Raw genomic sequence first — 20,079 nt, forward strand, 5'->3', positions numbered from 1 at the left:
CGGTAGGGGTGGAACTCGGCCTCCCCGCGCCCCGAGGACACGGCGGGAGTCGGGGCCTCCCTCGCCTCAGAGCAGCCACCGGCAGCCGGGCCCTCGGCGGGCGGGAAGGTGGCCCCGTCCTCCGTGGGAAGCAGAGGCGGGGCCGGATGAGAGGGGCCCGACCCGGCTCCCGGGACGCTCAGCACCCGCTCGACGGGGAAACGCGGCGCGGAGCCGCTCCGCAACGAAACAACAACCCGGGCACAGCGCGACCTCCGCCGCCAGGCCTCGCCCCCGAGTACGGCCCTCAGGGAGACCCCGCCCCGCCGCGCCCATCACCGCCAGGCCCCGCCCCGCCCCGCCCGCCGCCGCCGCCGGAGCCCCGGGCCCCCCTCCCGCCGGCAGGGCCGGCCCGAGCCGGAGCCCCGCGGCCGTGTCCGCCTGGGCCTGCGGAGCCGGGCCCCGAGCTCGGGGACAGCCGGCACGGGCAGCCCCGCGCGCGCCGCCTACCTCCGCGGCGCTACTGCCCGCGGCGCGAAGCGGGCCCGGGCCGGCGAGGGGGGCGGTGACGGGATCCCCGCGCCCCGCCCCGCGCCCCGCCCCGCGGCCGCCCCCGCGAAGGTTTGTCCCGCGCAGGCTGCCGTCGGCCGGGCCCGGCCCCTCATGGCGGCCTTCGCGCGGCGGAAGGCGCAGCGGCTGGCGCGGGCGGACGGCAGCAGGAAGGGCCGCCTGGACGAGCGCGCCGCCCCCGTGCTGCGGCTGCTCAACGCCCGGGACCCGTTCTGCACCGCCAGCTCCTGCTCGGGCCGCCTCGTCCTGCTGCAGGGCGGCGCCGCCGTGAGTCCCGCCGCGACGGGCTGGGGGTGCCGGGGGTCCCGGGGTCCTGCTGGGTGTCTCTGCTCCAGGTTCTCATATTAATTGCTGAGACTTAAATCCTTCCAGTGCGAGACCGTGCTCTCAACGCTTTATCTGACTGAGAATAGAATCACAGAATAGTCTGGGTTGGAAGGGACCTTAAAGATCATCTCGTTCCAACCCCCCTGCCATGGGCAGGGACGCCTCCCAGTAGATCAGGCCCATCCAACGTGGCCTGGAACACCTCCAGGGACGGGGCAGCCACAGCTTCCCTGGGCAGCCTGTGCCAGTGCCTCACCATCCTCATTGGGAAGAAATTTCTCCTTATGTCTAGCCTAAATCTGCCTCTCTCCAGTTTATATCTACTGCAGCTAGTCCTGTCACCACAAACTTTTGTGAACAGTCCCACTCCAGCTTTCTTGTAGCTCCTTTCAGGTACCGTAAGGTCGCTAGAAGGTCTTCTCAGAGCCTTCTCCCAGGCTGAACAACAACTCTCTCAGGCTGTCCTCATAGCAGAGGTGCTCCAGCCCTCTGATCATGTTTGTAGCCCTCCGCTGGACTCGTTCCAACAGCTCCATAGTCTTCTTATGTTGAGGATTCTGAAACTGGACACAATACTCCAGGTGGGGTCTCACGAGAGAGGAATAGAGGGGCAGAATCACTTCACTCGCCCTGCTGGCCACGCTTCTTTTGATGCGGCCCAGAACACAGTTGGCCTTCTGGGCTGTGAGTGCACATTGCTGGCTTATGTTGAGCTTCTCATCAACCAGCACCCCCAAGTCCTTCTCTGCACGGCTGCTCTCAATCACGTCGTCCTCCATCCTGTATTGAAACTGGGGATAGCCCTGACCCGGTGTAGGACCTTGGCCTTGTTGAACCTGATGAGGTTTCCCCAGGCCTATTTCTCCAGCCTGTCCAGGTCCCTCTGGATTACATTCTGTTCTTCTATGAGGAGCATGGATAAATCCGTTTTAAACTACTCCTATATGAATATATTTTCGTACCTTGAGAAAACACGCTTTTTTAAAAGCAACGTTATTTATGATGAAGGACTGTTTTCTTTACACAAAATCAAAGATCATGTATCTGTAGTGCCGCTTTAATTCTTTCTCTCTGTCTCCAGGATATAAACAGGTCTGAGATCCAGAAGAAAAACTGCGCCTGGCTCATGGTAACACATGAAATGTGTAACAAAGACGATGTGGTAAGAGGACATTATGGTACAACTTCTGTATTTATGTAATGCAGGATTCCTAATGTCATGGAAAAAATGGCATATAAATGGAAAGAAATGTTCAGGTGTTTTTATGACTGTTACTGAGATGAATCAGCACTCTAATTTAAAAATAAACTGTCCTCTAGTTGCTCTACTTAACAGATTCTCAAGAGCTGTTTTTAGGAGAATGCTTTTAAGCTTAAGACCAAGTTCCCTGCGTAGTTGTAAATGCAGCCAATATGAAATGTGACTGATTTTGTATGGTCAGAAGTCACATAATCCCCATGTCTCAATAGCTTCTCAAGAAGTCAGGAATAGGTGTTGCTTCTGTCACAGAACACTGACTTTCAGAAAATGATTTATGAAAATCTCAGATGAGGTGAGTCTTGGTTTTGCAAAGCTGTGGCTCTGTTCAGAATGAAAGCTGTCCTGTCCAGAAGTGAAATAAGCTCAGTTTTTGTCGAATGCTTGCTGGTCTTTGGGCAGTGATATAAGAGTCATTAGCAGGTGCCACAGGGTGAAATACAAAAAATGTATTCCTCACTGACACCACAGTGACAATTGCTGTATCAAACCACGCATTTCACTGGTGGAAGTTCTGTATCAGGCAGCATTGAGATGATGCTTTCTGGAAAAGCAGCGTTCCAGAGACATAGGAATTACTAACTTAGCTGTTCAGAAAGACCGGCTTCCAACTTAAAATAAGAACATTTACAGAGGAGATTCTACACAAACACATTTAAGTAGTTTTCAGTTTTTGAAGGAAAGTGGGGAGTGCTACTTCAGCAGTTTTCTTTTATGCCATCATTTCTTAAAAAAGCATATGAATCTGATTATTTTATTGAATATTTTCATTTTACAAGAAAGATGAGAAGGGCTGGACAAGACAGGAACGGAAAGGGTAACAGCTGACATCTCTCCAGTTAACGCATCACATTTCTTAGTGCTGTAAATTGAGCAAGTGAAGGCAAACGGGGGGGAGATGGTGCTTATGGTTAAATAATAATAAAATGAAATAAGTCATATAACTGCCTCAGAGCAACTTTTCTGAATGGAAAAAAGTAGTATCAGCCCTTAGGGCCGCTCTGCAAAAAAGATAGCATAGAAAAGTAGGGAAATTGTACTGATAAGCCCTGTAGAATGTCATACAGCTTTCTCCACGCTTGCAAGTCTAGGAAAAATTGCCATTAGCATCTCAGTCTTCTGGCACAGCTCAGGGGGTCTGAAGGTGATGTCTTGCATTTTACAATTATGAAGTTACTTCCCTTTTTTTTTTTTTTCCCTTGTCTTGTGTATTTATGCATCTAGTTTCAACTTTGACTTTTTTACCATTGTATGTGTTATTATTTAAAGTAGGATTCAAACGTGATCAAGTCTGTTAGGCCACAAATTTAATCTGCTGAGCCTGAGAAGAGTTTCTAAAGTTGAGGAATGTGCTTCAGAAGTAAATGTCTTTTATTTTAAAGAACAGCTTTAAATAACTGAATAGTTGTGCTCGGGTTTCACATGGCTGCAGCAACACAGCCCTCAGTCTGTGTTGTCTGACTGAATCTATTTGTTTGCATGTAGGAAGACACAAACAGAGAAGCGTACATCTTTAAAGTCTCTCTTGCTATGAATTGCTACCAAACCTCAAGCTTAGCAAACTGAATCATGGAAATCCATGAGATTTCTGTGTATTACAAGCAATGAAAAATTAAAAGCAGCCGAACGTGATTCCTTGGAGTTCATGGGCTGCATTTTAATGCTTGTTTCACACATGGACTAGGTACTTTTTTTCTTTCTTTTTGTTTTTGTTTTTTCTTTCTTTTGTAGCCCATCTCCAGTGTTAATATAACTATTTTGGTGTTTTTTCCAGATGGCAGCACTAGAGAAAGCTACTGGTGATGTTGTGCTCAAGTTTGAACCATTTGTTCTTCATGTGCAGTGTCAAGAGATGCAGGATGCACAGCTTCTGGTAAAATTACATTGAGTAACAGTATCACAATATTGTTCTCTTATATTCCGTGCTGCAAAGGTCAAAGTGTTGGCTCCTGAGCAAGCTCTAGCACTTTAGAATAGTCCCAGATGTGCTATATGTTTAATAACCAAGGTATTAAAAGTAAGCTAATGAAGAAAACACAGCTTTAAAGTGAGTAGAGATTTTGCTTTCCATTTTAAAATCAAAATTACTCAACTGCAGCTTGGTTTGCAAGCTGAAGCAGATTGCCTGCTACAAAACTTTTCCAGCGATCTCAGGTTGCTTTCATGGGCAGAAAGTGACGGTGTTTGTAGACAGCATTTTGCTGCCAGCCAGGCCATTTGGCTCCTATGTTGCAGCTCATTGAATAGTACCTTTGCCTTCTGCTTTTCTAGCCTGACTCCAGAGAGTAATGCATGATGCGTTTGTTCCTTCATTGATCTAGAAGAGAGCTGATTAGCTGCTTTTATAGCATTGCTGCCCTTCTAGCTGTACAAGAGTAGCATGACTGAGTGCATGGCTACCAGATGATGCAGTGCCGTGCCCAGAGAGATGGTCATGTCCCATCTGCAGTGAGGGGTTTAGATTGGACAGTCAGGATTGACTGGAGCTCTCTTAAAACTGCCCACTATTTGTGACACTACATGGGTTTGATCTTAAAAACATTTTACTGTAACTATTTTCTTGTATTAATCCGGGGAGATGGTTTGGAATAAGTTTTTTGCAAAACTGAGACTGAGCTGCATTGCAACCTACTGGGAATTATTCCTTGCTGTGAAAGTGTGTGAGACTTGTTTAAGGTATCTTTTTTTTTCCTCAGCATTCAGTGGCTGTTGATTCTGGGTTCAGGAACTCTGGTATTACAGTTGGCAGAGGAGGAAAAATTATGATGGTAAGGACTTTTCTACTGACCTGTAAGGAATATAACAGAATCCCATCATTACTTGTAGCCTCAGTTTTTTCACAAGCCAAGATCTGTGCTGTAACGTGATTGACTGCTTTCACAGGCCATGCTGTAGCACTGCAAATTCTTTCTGCCTCATTTGACAGCAAACTAACCAATTGTGTGGAAGAGTGGTTTTTTTCCTTTAGTAAATTCCCCATAATATTCAAACAACCTTAATAAAATAAAAAACTTTATTCTAGAGAAGTCTTTCTCTGTGTGTTTTTAGGCTGTCCGGAGCACTCATTGTTTAGAAGTTCCATTGAGCCACAAGGGGAAACTGATGGTCTCTGAAGAATATATTGAATTTCTGATACATGTAGCTAATCAGAAAATGGAAGAAAACATAAGGAGGATTGACAGGTTTGTTGGATTCCACTAGTCCTGTTCATTACATCTAAATCTGAAAGTGAAAAATGCACAGGAGAGATTGTTTAAATAAAAAAAAAAACCAAAACACAAACTAGACAGCTCTTACAAAGTCTAAAATATAATTTCAATTAATTGTAGGAGCTCCAAAGGCTATAAAGTATTTAAGGAAAAACCTGTAAGCGACATGAGTTTGCAGACTTTGTTATTAAGTGTGGTTTGAGTTTCTTTTCTCATGTTAACAGCATTTGTTATTCTAACACAGTGGCCATCTCAGCAGAATTCAGGTGGCAATACATGCTTTAAACCACTAAATGCTTTGCATAGTTTGCAAAACTGAGGATTTTTGAGGGTGGTGGAGAGTTACACACAGTACAATTGTGTCCAGCTGAGGAAGAGAACAGGCAGAAGTGCCAGAGTGCGAGGGACACAGATACTGGTGAGGCACCTATGTATACGTAATCAGAGGAGTTTCTTTTTATGTGTCCATTGGGAATCTCTGTAGTGGTTAAAGTTAGCAGTGACTGCTCATAGCAGCAGTACATCTGATTGCTAATGCTGTCAGTCATTAAACATTTAACCTGATACCGTTTCTAGTTTCTGTAAGGTTAACAGGGTCTTCATGGCACTTGAGTGCCTCCACCAATTGATTGCTAACATCCAGGCATTACAGAGTGGAGTAGCAGGACACGCACAAGGACACGCCCTGGTATTTCTGATTATCCTTCCAGTGTTGGCTAGAACATCTCAATGTCAGTAGCAGTTTTCTTCTCTTGGCACATTTTGGTGATATTGCAAAAGCATTTGTTTGTTTAGTTTTGCAGATCCTGAGCAAACCTACAAAAAATAATACTGACATAATTTGTTTCTTTCTAGATTCTACAGAAGCTTAGAGTCAGCTTTGCAAACTGCCGCTGGTGCAAATGACTTGCATTCTGAGGGGATGGAGAGGAGTCGCTCTGTGTATGTTCGTAGAAGGAAGAGGAAGACAGTTCACAGACAAAGTGTATGCCCCTCTCCCAAGGATCAGCATGAAGAGCTGGAGCCTGAGGATGATATAGAAAACAGTCTTGATATTTTTGCTGATATCATGATCTAGACTAAAGCAAACTGAATAACAATTGTAATGCTCTTTGTAAGAGACAGAAATACTGCTCTGTTCTAAGCAGTAACACTCCTATGGATGTTTACCAGAAAAAAGGTAATTGAACAGAATTGTGCACAGGTTCAATGCCAGAGAACAAAACCTTAGAAGGTTTTGGGTGTTGTTTTTTTTAAAAGCACTGTCTTTTACTCTGTCTGCTAGTTATCACAGAAATAACTGGTTTGGTACAGCCTTTGGCTATGTCCTCAGTGGTGGCGTTTTGTGTCCATATGCTGAGTTTAGGCCTTCTGATTTTCACAGACCAGAGAAACTCTAAAAGCCTAGTTGTTATCCCTGAAGGTTTTTAATCCCTGTAGGAGCTTTGCCAGCAGTACAGATGCCCGTCTCAGAACAGGGCAAAGCTACGTGTCAGCCAGCTGAAGGACAGTTGCTGGTGTGGAGATAAGAACAGAAAACTAGAAGTTGGGTCCTGCTCTGTGCCAGCTTCAGCCACTGTGTCCTGGATCCTTTCTGGCCGTTGCACTGGGCAGCAGTGTTGATGTTGTTTTCCTGCACTTTGCTGTGTTTCAGGCTCCAGCCCCCTGTGTGTTGCCATCTTCTGCTTCCCTTGGCCAGTGGCCGTTAAGTGTTATTTTCCTTTGAGTCTTGTAGCCAGCTCCATACATTGATGGTCTGTTTGCTCCCTTACATCTCATTCCATGTGGCTGGTGCCCAGCCTCCGTTCTAGCTGTCGGGCATAAGGTCATCCGAAGTGTACCCTAACAGGCTTTCTTCCCAGGCTGTGAAGCATCGGCACTCAACAACTGTTAAGCACAAACCAGCGCAATAATGTGCACATTCCTGTATTGCACCCCTGGAAAATTCACTCCTTACTCCAGGTGTATTTTGCAGAGCAATGGTGAATTTGTGAACATTTGCAGCAATGGATCCTGAGCCTGCCCTGCTTTTTATGCCCCTAGTAATACACTAACACTGCAAAACAAGGCCCTGACTGAAGGAAAATGGTTTATTTGGTGCGGTAGCTCCAAGTTCACAGAGCAGGGAGTTGTCTGTTGGGAAATGGTTAAGTGAACAAGGACATGTTCCCTTGAAGGAGCTGTATAAACCATCTCCCTGATGAGCTGGGAGCAGCTGGCTGTACAAGCAATTTTTTTTGATAACATTAAGCCTGACTCTTAAGATAAGTCAGCACGTAGCCTAGAACATTGTAACCAAAACAGGACTTTGTGTCCTTGAACATAGAAACTATAGCAGGGTGTTAGAAGCAAAATAGCATGTAGTAGTTAATGAATATTAACATAGGGGGCAATATGAATATGGCCAATGAACATGTATTTGCATGCTGTTACTAACCAATGAAATTATAATACGATGATGTAATCAAGTAGAAGAAAAGTATATAACCTGACTTGTTTTGAATAAAGACAACCTTGCTTTATCAATCATATTGATTTGACTGCTTGAGTCCCTCCCGCCGTGGCAAGTGGCGCCCGAACAGGGACCCGAAGACCTGACTGGACCGGGACCTGATATGGTCACCATCCTGACCGGCAGGAGCTCGGAAAAGCACCGGTAGCAGCGACCAGGGGGCAAAAGATCGACGCTGGCTGGAACAGGTGCCTGAAGAGACCTTATAGAAGGGGTTCGCCGTCCGACGAGGGCCAATGCAAACGTAAGGCTGCACCATTTATGTGATATAGGGCAAGTTACCGGTAACAATGGAAAAGCAAGTGGCCCTAGGTTTACTTCAATGCTTTTTAGAAAAGCGAAAGGTACAGGATATAAATCTTAAAAAGGAATTACCAGGGCTGACAATCCCTTTGATCCGGGTCCGACAGACACCGACAAGGAGCCCGATCCACCCCCTCACTGTCCCTCAGACCAACAAGCGCGAGCCAGGAGGGAGGCACAGCAGCAGGGAGAAGTTGAAATATTGCAAGCTTTGATCTGTGTGCGGCACGGCAGTCTGCGCTGGGGACTAATTAGTGATGAAGCGATGCGGGGGATGTGGGCCATTCACAGGGGAGGTTTGGGATGCAGGGGGTGCGGGACGGCAGCGGGTGCAGGGGCGGCTGCGGTGCAAAGCGTGGGGGCAGGTTCATTCCTGCACTCCAAAACTGGGAAGAAGGGAAAAAGAAAATGAAGAAGTTTAGTTTGGGATTTTGTTTTACTGCCTTTTTCTACCTCTAATGGAATTCATAGACCTAAAATGATTTGGCAGAACATCTTTCACCCAGCTCTAATCTTGATATTTTAAGCTGCTTTTGACATGGAAACTACTGAACAAACAGCTCTGAATCGCTACATCCATAGCTGTGAGGATTGGCATCGTTGCCACACAGAGGTATTATTGCCTGTGCCTGTCATTTCAGATTTGGCTTTCTATCTTTTAAAATGCATTTTTCCAATTAATTTGTGAGTTACTTTAGTTTTCTGTGTGTTCATAATAGTAGTAATAATTCCAACAATTATTATAAAAATAGCATACGGAACTGGTAGTTACAATCAGCTATAGGAAAAATCTGAGGCATACCTGACATTAAGCTCACTGAAAAGAATGTGTCTATATGACAACCAAAGCAAAAAAGGTGGCTTTGGTTTCAGCTATTTCAGTAAGAACATATGTTCAATTTCTTGTAATTCTTAATATACCTAATTTTTCTTTAATTTTTGAGCAATTAATGTCATAGTTTTATTTTCATCCTTACTACTTATTTTTTTATTTAATTTTGTAAGACTAGCTTTTTACTTTGGAATTCTTCCAGGCCTCAGACTGTGGGTGGGAGGGTCCAAGGAGGAGACATGAATCTCCTTGGTGACCAGTCCTTTGCTGTCTCTAATTCACTCCAAGCTTCAGGAACGGTGGGGTTTTGTTTTATTTTTGTTTTCTCCCTGGCAAGGCTGCACATCAGGACCCCTTGGTGGTCAGCCTGCCCTTTGCTGTGTCTTGTGCTGCAGTTTCAAGCCCAGGAGCAGTGGTGTGAGTTTGGGAGTGGTGCTTCCAGCTGTGAGGATTGTAGCTTGCTGGGGCGCTCGGTGTGGTGTTTGCCTGAGAGGCAGTGCCATTTGGCTGGTGCCCATGGATCCCGCTGGCTGTGCCGCAGTTTGTGGTAGCTGGACTTGCCACGTCTCTTCCTCGTGTGCAGAGAAGTCAGCCACAGCACAGTCCCTCTGCCCCCCAAGAATCAACACTGTGTTACTCCACTGCTTTTCTCCTGGCAGACTCAATGAGATTTTCAGGGGACCATGATGAGGATGTCATCACCACTTAGCCCTAAATGCACCTGGATCCTTTAGCTGTTTTAGGATTCGGGCTTGGCAGAGCCCACATGGTCACTGCTGTGCCTGTGTCCAGGAGTCGCTGCCTGGGGAGCAGACCAACAGTCAGGCTACAGGTATGCCAGTCCTGTGGGTCCTGCAAAGCAGCTGGAGGCATTCCTGGCCCTGGCTTTGCTTCCTCTTCTGCTGCAAGATCTCAAAAGTTCTGAAGTCTTTGTTACCTGGTGCTGGGTTTTCCCTGTCCTAAACTCATGGTGTTGTCCTTCATGTTCTGTGCATAGTTCCAGATGCTGAGCCATACATGGCACTGCTGCATTTCCAGGAACTCCTGCTCCTCTGATATCTTACACATCCTTTGGTCAAACTATATAATAAATTCATCTTAGAGAAATTATTGTTATCATCAGTTAATTTCTTTAGAGAGAGGGAACAAATAATTTTCTCCCGTGCCTTATCAGCTGGCTTGGCACTGGCTTTCAACAAGGAGCGTTGGGTCCAGGGGCAGTCTGAGCAGGGAAGCACATAGCTCAACAGGAACAGAATTGCACCAAAAGCAAACAAAACAGCATTACAAGTGCAACTTTCTCTGTGTTTCAGTGCTGTTAGTGCTGAGCCAATGTAGGTGTATCTGCAAAAGCTGCTGGAAGTGACGTCTGTGCTAAACCCTGCAAGTGGTGTCCCATCTGTCCTGCTCAGAGCAATGTCTGCTTCCCCTCCATGCTCTCAGCTCCCGGGCTGTGGCACTAATGCTGCAGAAAGCTCAGCTCCTTTGGCTTCTCTTGGACTGAGTCTATGAGGATGAAACTTCTCTCAGAAGAGGGCCCCGCTGCCTCCAGGTCTTGACACTGGCAGGTTTCTCCCTGCCTGTGGCTGCTGGGGTCCAATGCCTGGGAGGCAGACACCTGTCCTTGCAGGGATCCACCTCCCCTTCTGGAGCCAGGCACCTCAGGGAGGCCGAGGTTGTGTGAGTCACTATCCCTGGAGGTATTTAAAAGACGGGTGGATGAGGTGCTCAGGGACATGTTTTAGTGGCTGACAGGACTGGTTGGACTCAATGATCCTGGTGGTCTTCTCCAACCTGGTGATTCTGATTCTGTGATTCTGAGTGCTCTGCCTGCAGTGGTGGACACCTCGCCTGGATGTTTTGGTGCACTTACTTCAAACATTAGTGACCTGGCACAACTGACCATGGGCACCAGGATTTTGGAGACCAGCTCTCCCTCTATCCTTTCCCAAGACAAGGAAGACTGACTGAAAATGTCGTATGAGTTGGTGGAACGAGAAGGTGCACATTCAGCATACAAATCTCAGTTGCAGTTGACACAAAGGTGTTGAAGAAGCATTCCTGGATAGATGGGGGCTGAGCCTAGGGCCCCGTGGTGGAGATGAGCCTGAGGCAGCTGGGCAGCAGGTAAGTGTTGTACTCGCCTGGTGCTACGCTGGGAGACAGTGCTGAGCTCTGGACTGCTGGCATAGGACTAAAGGACTGGTGTGACTGCAAAACACAGCACATAAACTGCTTATGCTGCTGAAGACAAGGAGGGACCATGAGTTCAGAATCAAACATTTCAGGAGGGGTAAAGTGAAAAGGTATGGTGGGCTAGCCACTCCAGAAAAAAATGCCTTGGAACTTGGTTGTCTGTGAAGTTAACTGTGCATTGCTTTACAGTGTGTTAGTCAGCAGTTTACTGTTCAAAAGCAGAAATTGCGGCTAATTTCTGGAGGAGAAACAAATTCTTGTGTAATACTGGCAAGGTGAAAACCCACTGTAGAGTTGTGCCAGTCTGATCCTGGATTGTACGCCTGGAGTTTCCTCCTTGTGAGGTTACTAGAGTGAGAGCACGTTGATCCCTGGGGAATGATGACATTTGATTCACTTTAAACAAAAAGAAAAGTTAAGAGTTTTTTGAGGTGTTTTGGTTATCACTAAAGCCCTTTGCTTCTGTAGTGAAGAGTTAGCTTCAGGCTAGCACAGCCAAGATAACTGGCACAAAGGCAGAGCCCTGAGCTCTGGGGAGGAGGGGAGGTCTCAACCTCTGCCTCTCTGGTCTCGTTTTTCCTGTGTGGAGTAGTTACACTTTCCAGAGTCACAGTGCTGTGCCGCTGTCAGGGCTGTTGATTTCCTTGACATCGTTTCTCCTTAAGGTTAATAGTATTTCACTTTTTTGTTTAAAACTACTAACAGCATTCTCTGTGTGCACTGGGACTTGGATATCTGAATTATAATGTCAACAGCCTCCGCTGTTTTACTTTTGTGGAATGAGCTGTAGTTACCAGAACCCAAATTACTCCCTCTGCTTCTGCTTTTGCTCAGATCTTTCCTGTGCTACCTTTCTTGAAAACTTATCTGCGCGTCCTTTTCTTATTTCCTCTGGGCCCATTCCTGAAGCTACTGTGGATGTAACTGTGTGAACTGGGGATGCTCACACAACTGCTTTGTTTGTTAATTAACATCCAGTGACCTAGGCTGCAGATGTTGAAGGCGAGTGATCATAATCATCAAGCTGTTTTTCTTTCTTTTCAATATGAAGAGTTTGGGGGTAGGAATGGAGGTGCCTTTGCAAAGCAGTGGTAGAACCAGCTGGCATGCTCAGGGCACAGCAAGGTTGTTTGCCTTTTTTAGCTTGGTTTTGGAGACAGGTTTTATATCTCCATATGCCACTTTGATTGAGTTATCTTTATTGTTTGCCTCTTGGTTTTTTTAGTTTCCACCTTGCTCTCTAACGGTGGAAAACACACATGCTAGAAATTTTCCATGACAGGAAGTTCAAACTCGGTACAAAGATTCCTTCTTGGGAAATAGCTGAGGAAACAGGTTTTACTGTGTGCCCTGAAGATCAACAGACCTGGATCCCCATCAGTCAATGACAGAAGATAATTCCAGAGTCAGGGGGCTGAAAAACTTCATCTTTTTTCCCAGAATAGTTAAATTCAATGGCAATGGACCATTAGATCGTATGGAAATCCTAGGGTCTCTCAATGCCTGAGCTATATAAGACCCCAGTTAGATGAAAACAGAGAGAAGGATGAGGTAAGATGCTAGGAGAACTATGCTGAAGTAAGTCTGCAATTGACAAACTTGCTTGAAGAAACTGTGCTTTCAAAATTGACTTCAGTGACTGATAAACTTAGGTGAGACATTTATAAAGATGTGAATGAATATCTGGCACTTTAGACTGCCTGAAATTTCTAGCCTGAATTTTTTATTGGCTGCAGCTCTAAAATAGTGGAAGCCATTTATGTAACTCTCTGAACACCCTTGATAGGAGTGGCTATATATCCTATTCCTAAACAACTCTGCGTGAAAAATGGTTTTTATTTGACTTTGCAAAGAGGCTGGAGAACTCCACAATGATACGTTGCATACCCTTGAAAATTAGCAGAAGTGGGAAAAGAAAGGTAGTGCAACAGTATATCACAGATTCAAGGGGAGCAAGCTAGAATGGTAAATCCCAAATTATTGAATGAGGGTTCATTACTATGTGCTGTGAGTGCTGTGCGATTAAAGAATTGCGCCAGATTGCCTATGGTATGCTGGTATAATCACATTGATTTTATCACAGCTATGCCAGTGTGATGCAAAGGAGAATGTGGTCCTAGAAATGTTTATGGTTAAGTGTTAGCAACTCAGAGGAAGCAATCTAATTTTGTGCCTTCCAATGAGACAGAGCTCCTGGTGAAGTCAGCCGTTCAAGGTGGCGTGTCGCTTCCATGAATGCCTTCTGTGGATGGCAATGCTGGGGAGCAGCAGGGCTAGCGGCTCAGAGTGCCTCCTTCTGTTATGTTTCTCTTGCATCAGGTCCCTGCTCCCAACACTGACAGAGAGTTGTGCCTGACAGTACCACAGGGTTCAGTCCTTCAGCTGCAGATGAGGAGTGAACATCTGAAGTCAGTTAGTCAGGATGGCTCTTCAACAACTGGCAGCATCTGTGCAACATTCATGGCAAGCACACAGTTTTAACAGCTTAGTTCTCAGCCATACCCATGCTTCTCTGTAAGACTGCAAAGCTGAAACAAGCTGTCCAGCACTTTTGCAAGCTTTTACATTAAAGTGGATGATAATAAACCCTTTTTTTTTTGAGACCTATGCATGTCAGCATGTTTTTGTAGCGACATGCCTTCATACCTCCCGTTCCACCGGTGATGGAATTTCAGCAACTGGCTTTTAGTGATACCAGAAATTTCTGGTGCCTCTAGGAAGCCCAGTGAACAGCTACAAGAAATGCAATTGTAGACACCTGTGATGAATAACAGCATTGATGTTATATGGTTAGCGAAGGCATAACTGCTCCTCTCTTGTACTAATTTCCCAGCCCTGTGCAGGCAGTGACTGTGAATGCACTCAGGCAGTGTGTCTATTAGCTCACTTTAGTTAGCATCGTAATGATCGACTCGCTAGGATAACCTATAACCATTATAAGGGATTTTCAGCCTTACTCACTGTGTATTCTTTTGCAAGGATGCACACGAGCAAACAGTTACTTTTCCAGATTGATATTGACCAGAGAAGGTGAAGCCAAAGGTGGGAGAATCACAGAATCACAGAATAACCAGGTTGGAAGAGACCCACCGGATCATCGAGTCCAACTGTTCCCATCAAACACTAAACCATATCCCTCAGCACCTCATCCACCCGTGCCTTAAACACCTCCAGGGAAGGTGAATCAACCACCTCCCTGGGCAGCCTCTGCCAGTGCCCAATGACCCTTTCTGTGAAAATTTTTTTCCTAACGTCTAGCCTAAACCTCCCCTGGCGGAGCTTGAGGCCATTCCCTCTTGTCCTGTCCCCTGTCACTTGGAAGAAGAGGCCAGCACCCTCCTCTCTACAACGTCCTTTCAGGTAGTTGTAGAGAGCAATGAGGTCACCCCTCAGCCTCCTCTTCTCCAGGCTAAACAACCCCAGCTCTCTCAGCCGCTCCTCATAAGGCCTGTTCTCCAGCCCCTTCACCAGCTTTGTTGCTCTTCTCTGGACTCTCTCCAGAGCCTCAACATCCTTCTTGTGGTGAGGGGCCCAGAACTGAACACAGTATTCGAGGAGCGGTCTCACCAGTGCCGAGTACAGAGGGAGGATAACCTCCCTGGACCTGCTGGTCACGCCGTTTCTGGTACAAGCCAAGATGCCATTGGCCTTCTTGGCCACTTGGGCACACTGCTGGCTCATATTCAATCGGTTGTCAAACAACAAACCCAGGTCCCTCTCCTCCAGGCAGCTTTCTAGACAGACTTCTCCTAGTCTGTAGCACTGCACAGGGTTGTTGTGCCCCAAGTGCACGACCCGGCATTTGGCCTTGTTAAACCTCATCCCATTGGACTCTGCCCAGCGGTCCAGCCTGTTCAGATCCCTTTGCAGAGCCTCCCGACCCTCCAGCAGATCGACACTTCCACCCAGCTTAGTGTCGTCCGCAAACTTGCTAAGGGTGCACTCGATGCCTTCATCCAGATCATTGATGAAGACATTGAACAGGGCTGGACCCAGCACCGAGCCCTGGGGAACCCCACTTGTCACTGGCCTCCAGCTGGATTTCATACCATTTACCACCACTCTCTGGGCCTGGCCAGCCAACCAGTTTTCCACCGAGGAGAGTGTGCGCCTGTCCAGGCCAGAGGCTGACAGTTTCTCAAGCAGAACGCTGTGAGAAACTGTGTCAAAGGCTTTGCTGAAGTCCAGGAAGACACATCCACAGCCTTTCCCTCATCCAGCAGCCGAGTCACTTTGTCATAGAAGGCGATCAGGTTAGTCTGGCAAGACCTGCCTTTTGTGAACCCATGTTGACTGGGCCTGATCACCCGGTTCTCTTGCATGTGCTTCATGATAGCACTCAAGATTACCTGCTCCATGACTTTCCCTGGCACTGAGGTCAGACTGACAGGCCTGTAGTTCCCTGGATCCTCCCTGCGGCCCTTTTTGTAGATGGGCACAACATCAGCCAGCCTCCAGTCCAGTGGGACTTCCCCAGTCTTCCAGGACTGTTGGAAGATGATGGAAAGGGGTTTGGCCAGCACATCCGTCAGCTCCTTCAGTACCCTAGGGTGAATCCTGTCCGGCCCCATAGACTTGTGGCTGTCCAGTCGGGCTAGCAAAGCTCTGACCACCTCCTCTTGGATCACGGGAGCCTCATTATGCTCCTCTAGCTCCTGGGTTAGTACACAGACGGAACGACCCTCCTTACAACTAAAGACTGAGGCAAAGAAGGCATTAAGTACCTCAGCCTTTTCCTCATCCCCTGTTACTGTTGTTCCTTCTGTGTCCAATAGGGACTGTATGGTCTCCCTAGTCCGCCTTTTATTATTTATATATTTGTAGAAAGATTTTTTGTTATCTTTCACAGACTTTGCCAATCCAATTTCTAGCTGAGCCTTAGCCCTTCTGATTTTTTCCCTACACAATCTCACTTCCCTCCTGTAGTCCACCCAAGAGGCCTGTCCCTTCTTCCAGAGCCCATAAACATTTCTCTTCTTCTTGATATCACTCAAGATCTCTCTATTCAACCAAGCTGGCTTTCTCCCCTGCCGGCTTTTTTTCCGGACCACGGGGATGGCTTTCTCCTGAGCTGCTAGGACCACCCCTTTTGAAGAGCTCCCAGCCCTCATGGGCTCCCTTGCCCTTGAGTACTGTCTCCCATGAGACTTCACCAACCAGCCTTCTGAAGAGATCAAAGTCTGCCCTTTGGAAATTTAATGCTACCGTCTTGCTAACCACCCTCTTCACTTCACCTAGAACAGAAAATTTTATCATCTCATGGTCGCTTAGTCCTAGGCGTCCACCTACTGCCACATCCCCTACAAGGCCTTCTCTGTTCACCAACAGCAGGTCCAGGAGGGTGCCCTCCCTGGTTGGTTCATTCACCAGCTGTGCGAGGAAGTTGTCTCCCATGCACTCCAGGAACCTCCTAGACTGCTTCCTTTCTGCTGTGTTGTACACCCAGCAGATATCAGGCAGATTGAAGTCTCCCACAAGAAGAAGAGGCATTGACCTAGAGATTGACCCCAGCTGTTTATAGAAGAGCTCATCAGCTGCTTCTCCTTGGCTGGGTGGTCTGTAACAGACTCCCATCACAAAATCTACCTTCTGGTGGGCTCCTCTGATTTTGACCCACAGGCACTCAACCTCCTGATGGCCACAATCCATCGCAATGGAGTCCAAGTCCTCCCTTACAAAGAGGGCTACCCCGCCTCCTCTCCTACCCTTCCTGTCCCGCCTGAAAAGCTTATACCCCACCATAGTCGTACTCCAGTTATATGAGTCGTCCCACCACGTTTCCGTGATGGCAACGACATCATAGGCCCCTTGCCCTACGACAGCTTCCAGCTCTTCCTTCTTATTCCCCATGCTGCGTGCATTGGTATAAATGCACTTCAGCTGAGCTGCCAAGCCTTCAGCCCTCCTAGAGGGAACAGGGTTCGTTCCCAACTGCCTGGTAACTGGAGTAGTTGACACCAGAGTGCCTGCATCTCCCTTAGCACCCCGAGGTGTGTTCTCCCCCACTTTCTGTGTGGTGAGGTACTAGTGGTCCTCGCCCGCGCACCCTCTCCCAATCACCAATTCCCCACGTCCAGGCTCGTTCCTGTCTAGCCTGGGCTCAACCCCCTCCCCCTTCACATCTAGTTTAAAGCTCGATTTATGAGCTTGGCTAGGTTTCTAGCAAGGGCTTTAGCCCCGCTAGGAGACCCATGTGTCCCACCCTTAGCAAGAAAGCCTGGGGGTGCGTGAGCCCCCCCATGATCAAAAAAGCCAAAGCCCCTCTCCTCGTACCAGGCTCGGAGCCAGGTATTAATTGAATTCTTCATCCTGGCTTCCCCCTCCTCTCTATTTAGCATTGGGATGGAGCAGAATACTACTTGTGCCCCAGAGCCCTCCATCATTCTCCCAATTGCCCTGAAGCCATTCTTGATGGCTTTGGTCTTTTTGTTTGTTAGGTCGTCATTACCAGTTTGGACTACTATCAGAGGATAGTAGTCTGTCTCGTGAACCAGGGAAGGAAGTTTTCTAGCTACCTCCTTCCCTGATGCCCCCGGTAAGCAGCAGACCTCTCTGTGGAGCGGGTCCGGTCTGCAAATGGGTCCCTCCGTTCCTTTTAGGAGGGAGTCCCCTACAACAATCACCCTCCTCTTCTTCTTGATGGAGGATGTTTTTATCTTTTTCTGAGAATGGTGCAGCCTAGGGAAGGATTCTAGGCTGTGGGAGCCACCATCCTCATCCTCAGGGCTGGATTCCACCTGCAGCACCTGGTACTTGTTCGCCAGGGGGATCTGGGGCTTTGCTGTATGGGTGAGGGGAGCAGGTTTCCTTCCTCTGGCAGGAACTTGCTGCCACTCCCCATCTCTTGTTCCCCCAACCCTGCAGTTTGCAGGTGGATGATGTTCGGACACTCCAGCCCCAGCAGGCTGCTGAGTTAGTGAGAGGGCCCTGCTCCACTGGTCAATCTCCCTCTCACACTCCCTGATGGTCCTCAGGCTCTTCACCTCCTCTCTTAGCTCCTTCACCATGTGAAGGAGTTCCCCCACTCGAGCGCAGCTTTCACAAGTGGGGCCAGGACCAGAGGCACGAGCCGGTGTGGGAGGGGGGCACCGCCTGCAGCCCAGGGTCTGGGTAGCTGCATGCACCCACTGTGGCTCCGTCTGGGTGGCAGCATCCACCCTGCCTGCTGCAGCACACGGAGCAGCTTTAACCTTCTGCCGGGTGGCCACCATGGTCTTCGGTGTCTTCTGCCTATTCCCTAGGTCCTCTCTGCACCCTGCCTTCTCGAACTGCCACGCTCCTCTTTGCCCCGCTCCAGATCGCTGTGCTCCCAGGGGCGTAGTTTAAATCTCCCGCGGTAGCTGCCGGGACCGCCCCCTCCCGTCAGGCACTGCGCGGGACCAGCGTGTGGGGGCTGTCAGGACCCCCGCCTGAGAGGCGCCTGAGAGAATGGATCTCTTAAAGTCTCAAAAGCAAAGATTCATGTTTGATTATGTTTTAGCACCCTACGGACCAGTCAGTTTGTTGCGATCAGTAACTTCTGTTCATCTGATATCCAAAGCCGCCTTCTTGAATCACTTTTCCTTTGTGATCTAGAGTTTGCCAGTTCTTTTTTTAAACTCAGGTTAACTCCTGCTGGCATTACATGACACTACATATTATGTTAGAAGTTTGTTTAACTCTGTACAGAAATATGTGGTGACAGATAGTTCCTCAAAGCGCTCATTGCTTTCACCGATTCTCCAGCTTGACACTTTGCTGGCTACTCAGAGACCTGTTTTTTGGCAGGGGTCGTGGATGCTACCAGAAGAGTTAGGGCATTTGAAGGTGAGAGTCAACAGTCTCCTGCTTTGCCAACTATGTATAGTGCCAAAGTAAAGCTATCATATTAAAAGAAAACACACTCTAGACTTTTTTCATTTATTTATTGCAGCTAAAAGTGACCAGTATATTCAATGGTACAAAATGCGAGACTAAACTCTGGTCTTGTTTTCTTCTTACAACACTCTGGGGCCCTTCTTCCTAAGGAAATTTCCTGCTGTTGTGTAGATTTCAGCTGTTTGAGCTCTGCCTCCAGATGCTCATGGAATTAAATGTTCAATATTGGCTGTCAATGGCAATGAGTGCTGCTGGTCAGAACCCCCATTCAAAGGGGAAAACATAATTTCTTCTCTCGGAGCTTGTTAAAAGGCTGCTTGGCTGACCAGAAGCAGCCACATATAACCTCCGTGACGGTAACCATAGTGGATTCAGGTTGGTGCTGTGACTGTGTGTGGGAGAATGGGGTGCAGCCCTTACTTCTCCACGGTGACTGCCAAAATGACTCTCCCAATGTGTGAATGCCACCGCTTTCCCTCTTTAAACTGGGTGCCTAAAACCCCACGGGCTGCCTTTTGGCATGACAGGATTTGGTGAATCCACTAAGAGCTCACACACACTTAAAATCCTCAGGCTGGAGACGACGCTGCTGATTGTCTGCTGAGGATAGCCTGGGAGGTCGAGCATCTCCGGGTTGAGAAAGGAGTGCAAGCTGGCTGGGTGCAGGCAGACTTCTGTCCTCAGGGAGGGTTTTGGCAGGTGCCTTTGGTGGAGTGGAAAGACCTGGGCTGGAAAGAGCCTGTGGTGAAGGGCCCTGGCAGTGTCAGGCATCGGGAGGGTAGTGAAGCATGCATGTGTGCTGCCCTGTGTGCTTTTCTTGTTCCTCTTCCCCAGACTGTTCATCAGTGTGTGCAAGCGTCTATATCACACTGGGACATTCGACTCCCTTCACCTGCCTTTCCTGGGAAACAGTGTTCATGGTGCTGACAGTTGCATGTAGGTAAGTCGTCTTCTGGAATGCTCTGGGTGGTCCCGGTGCCAAGCTTTGTCCCCAGCCCTGTGAGTGATGTGTGTTCTGGAGGTGGCACAGAGCAGT

General features: G+C 47.9%; 1 protein-coding gene across 3 annotated transcripts in view; it reads left to right on the forward strand.

Annotated features, from left to right (window-relative positions):
* The first annotated feature begins 626 nt into the window (after positions 1-626).
* Positions 627-20,079, forward strand: part of LOC138723184 (tRNA wybutosine-synthesizing protein 3 homolog) — a 299,594-nt gene continuing 280,141 nt past the window's right edge. Inside the window, exons 1-6 of one of the 3 annotated variants that reach the window (XM_069862099.1) lie at positions 627-816; positions 1,958-2,038; positions 3,909-4,007; positions 4,831-4,902; positions 5,183-5,316; positions 6,199-7,856. In XM_069862099.1, the coding sequence (XP_069718200.1) occupies positions 643-816; positions 1,958-2,038; positions 3,909-4,007; positions 4,831-4,902; positions 5,183-5,316; positions 6,199-6,421 (783 nt within the window). In that variant the 5' untranslated portion in view covers positions 627-642 and the 3' untranslated portion in view covers positions 6,422-7,856. Of the gene's footprint in view, positions 817-1,957; positions 2,039-3,908; positions 4,008-4,830; positions 4,903-5,182; positions 5,317-6,198; positions 7,857-20,079 lie in introns of those variants that run through there. The other 2 variants (XM_069862100.1, XM_069862101.1) reach the window with 2 other exon arrangements.

The sequence above is a fragment of the Phaenicophaeus curvirostris genome, chromosome 8, assembly GCF_032191515.1.
Source record: "Phaenicophaeus curvirostris isolate KB17595 chromosome 8, BPBGC_Pcur_1.0, whole genome shotgun sequence".
NCBI lineage: Eukaryota > Metazoa > Chordata > Aves > Cuculiformes > Cuculidae > Phaenicophaeus > Phaenicophaeus curvirostris.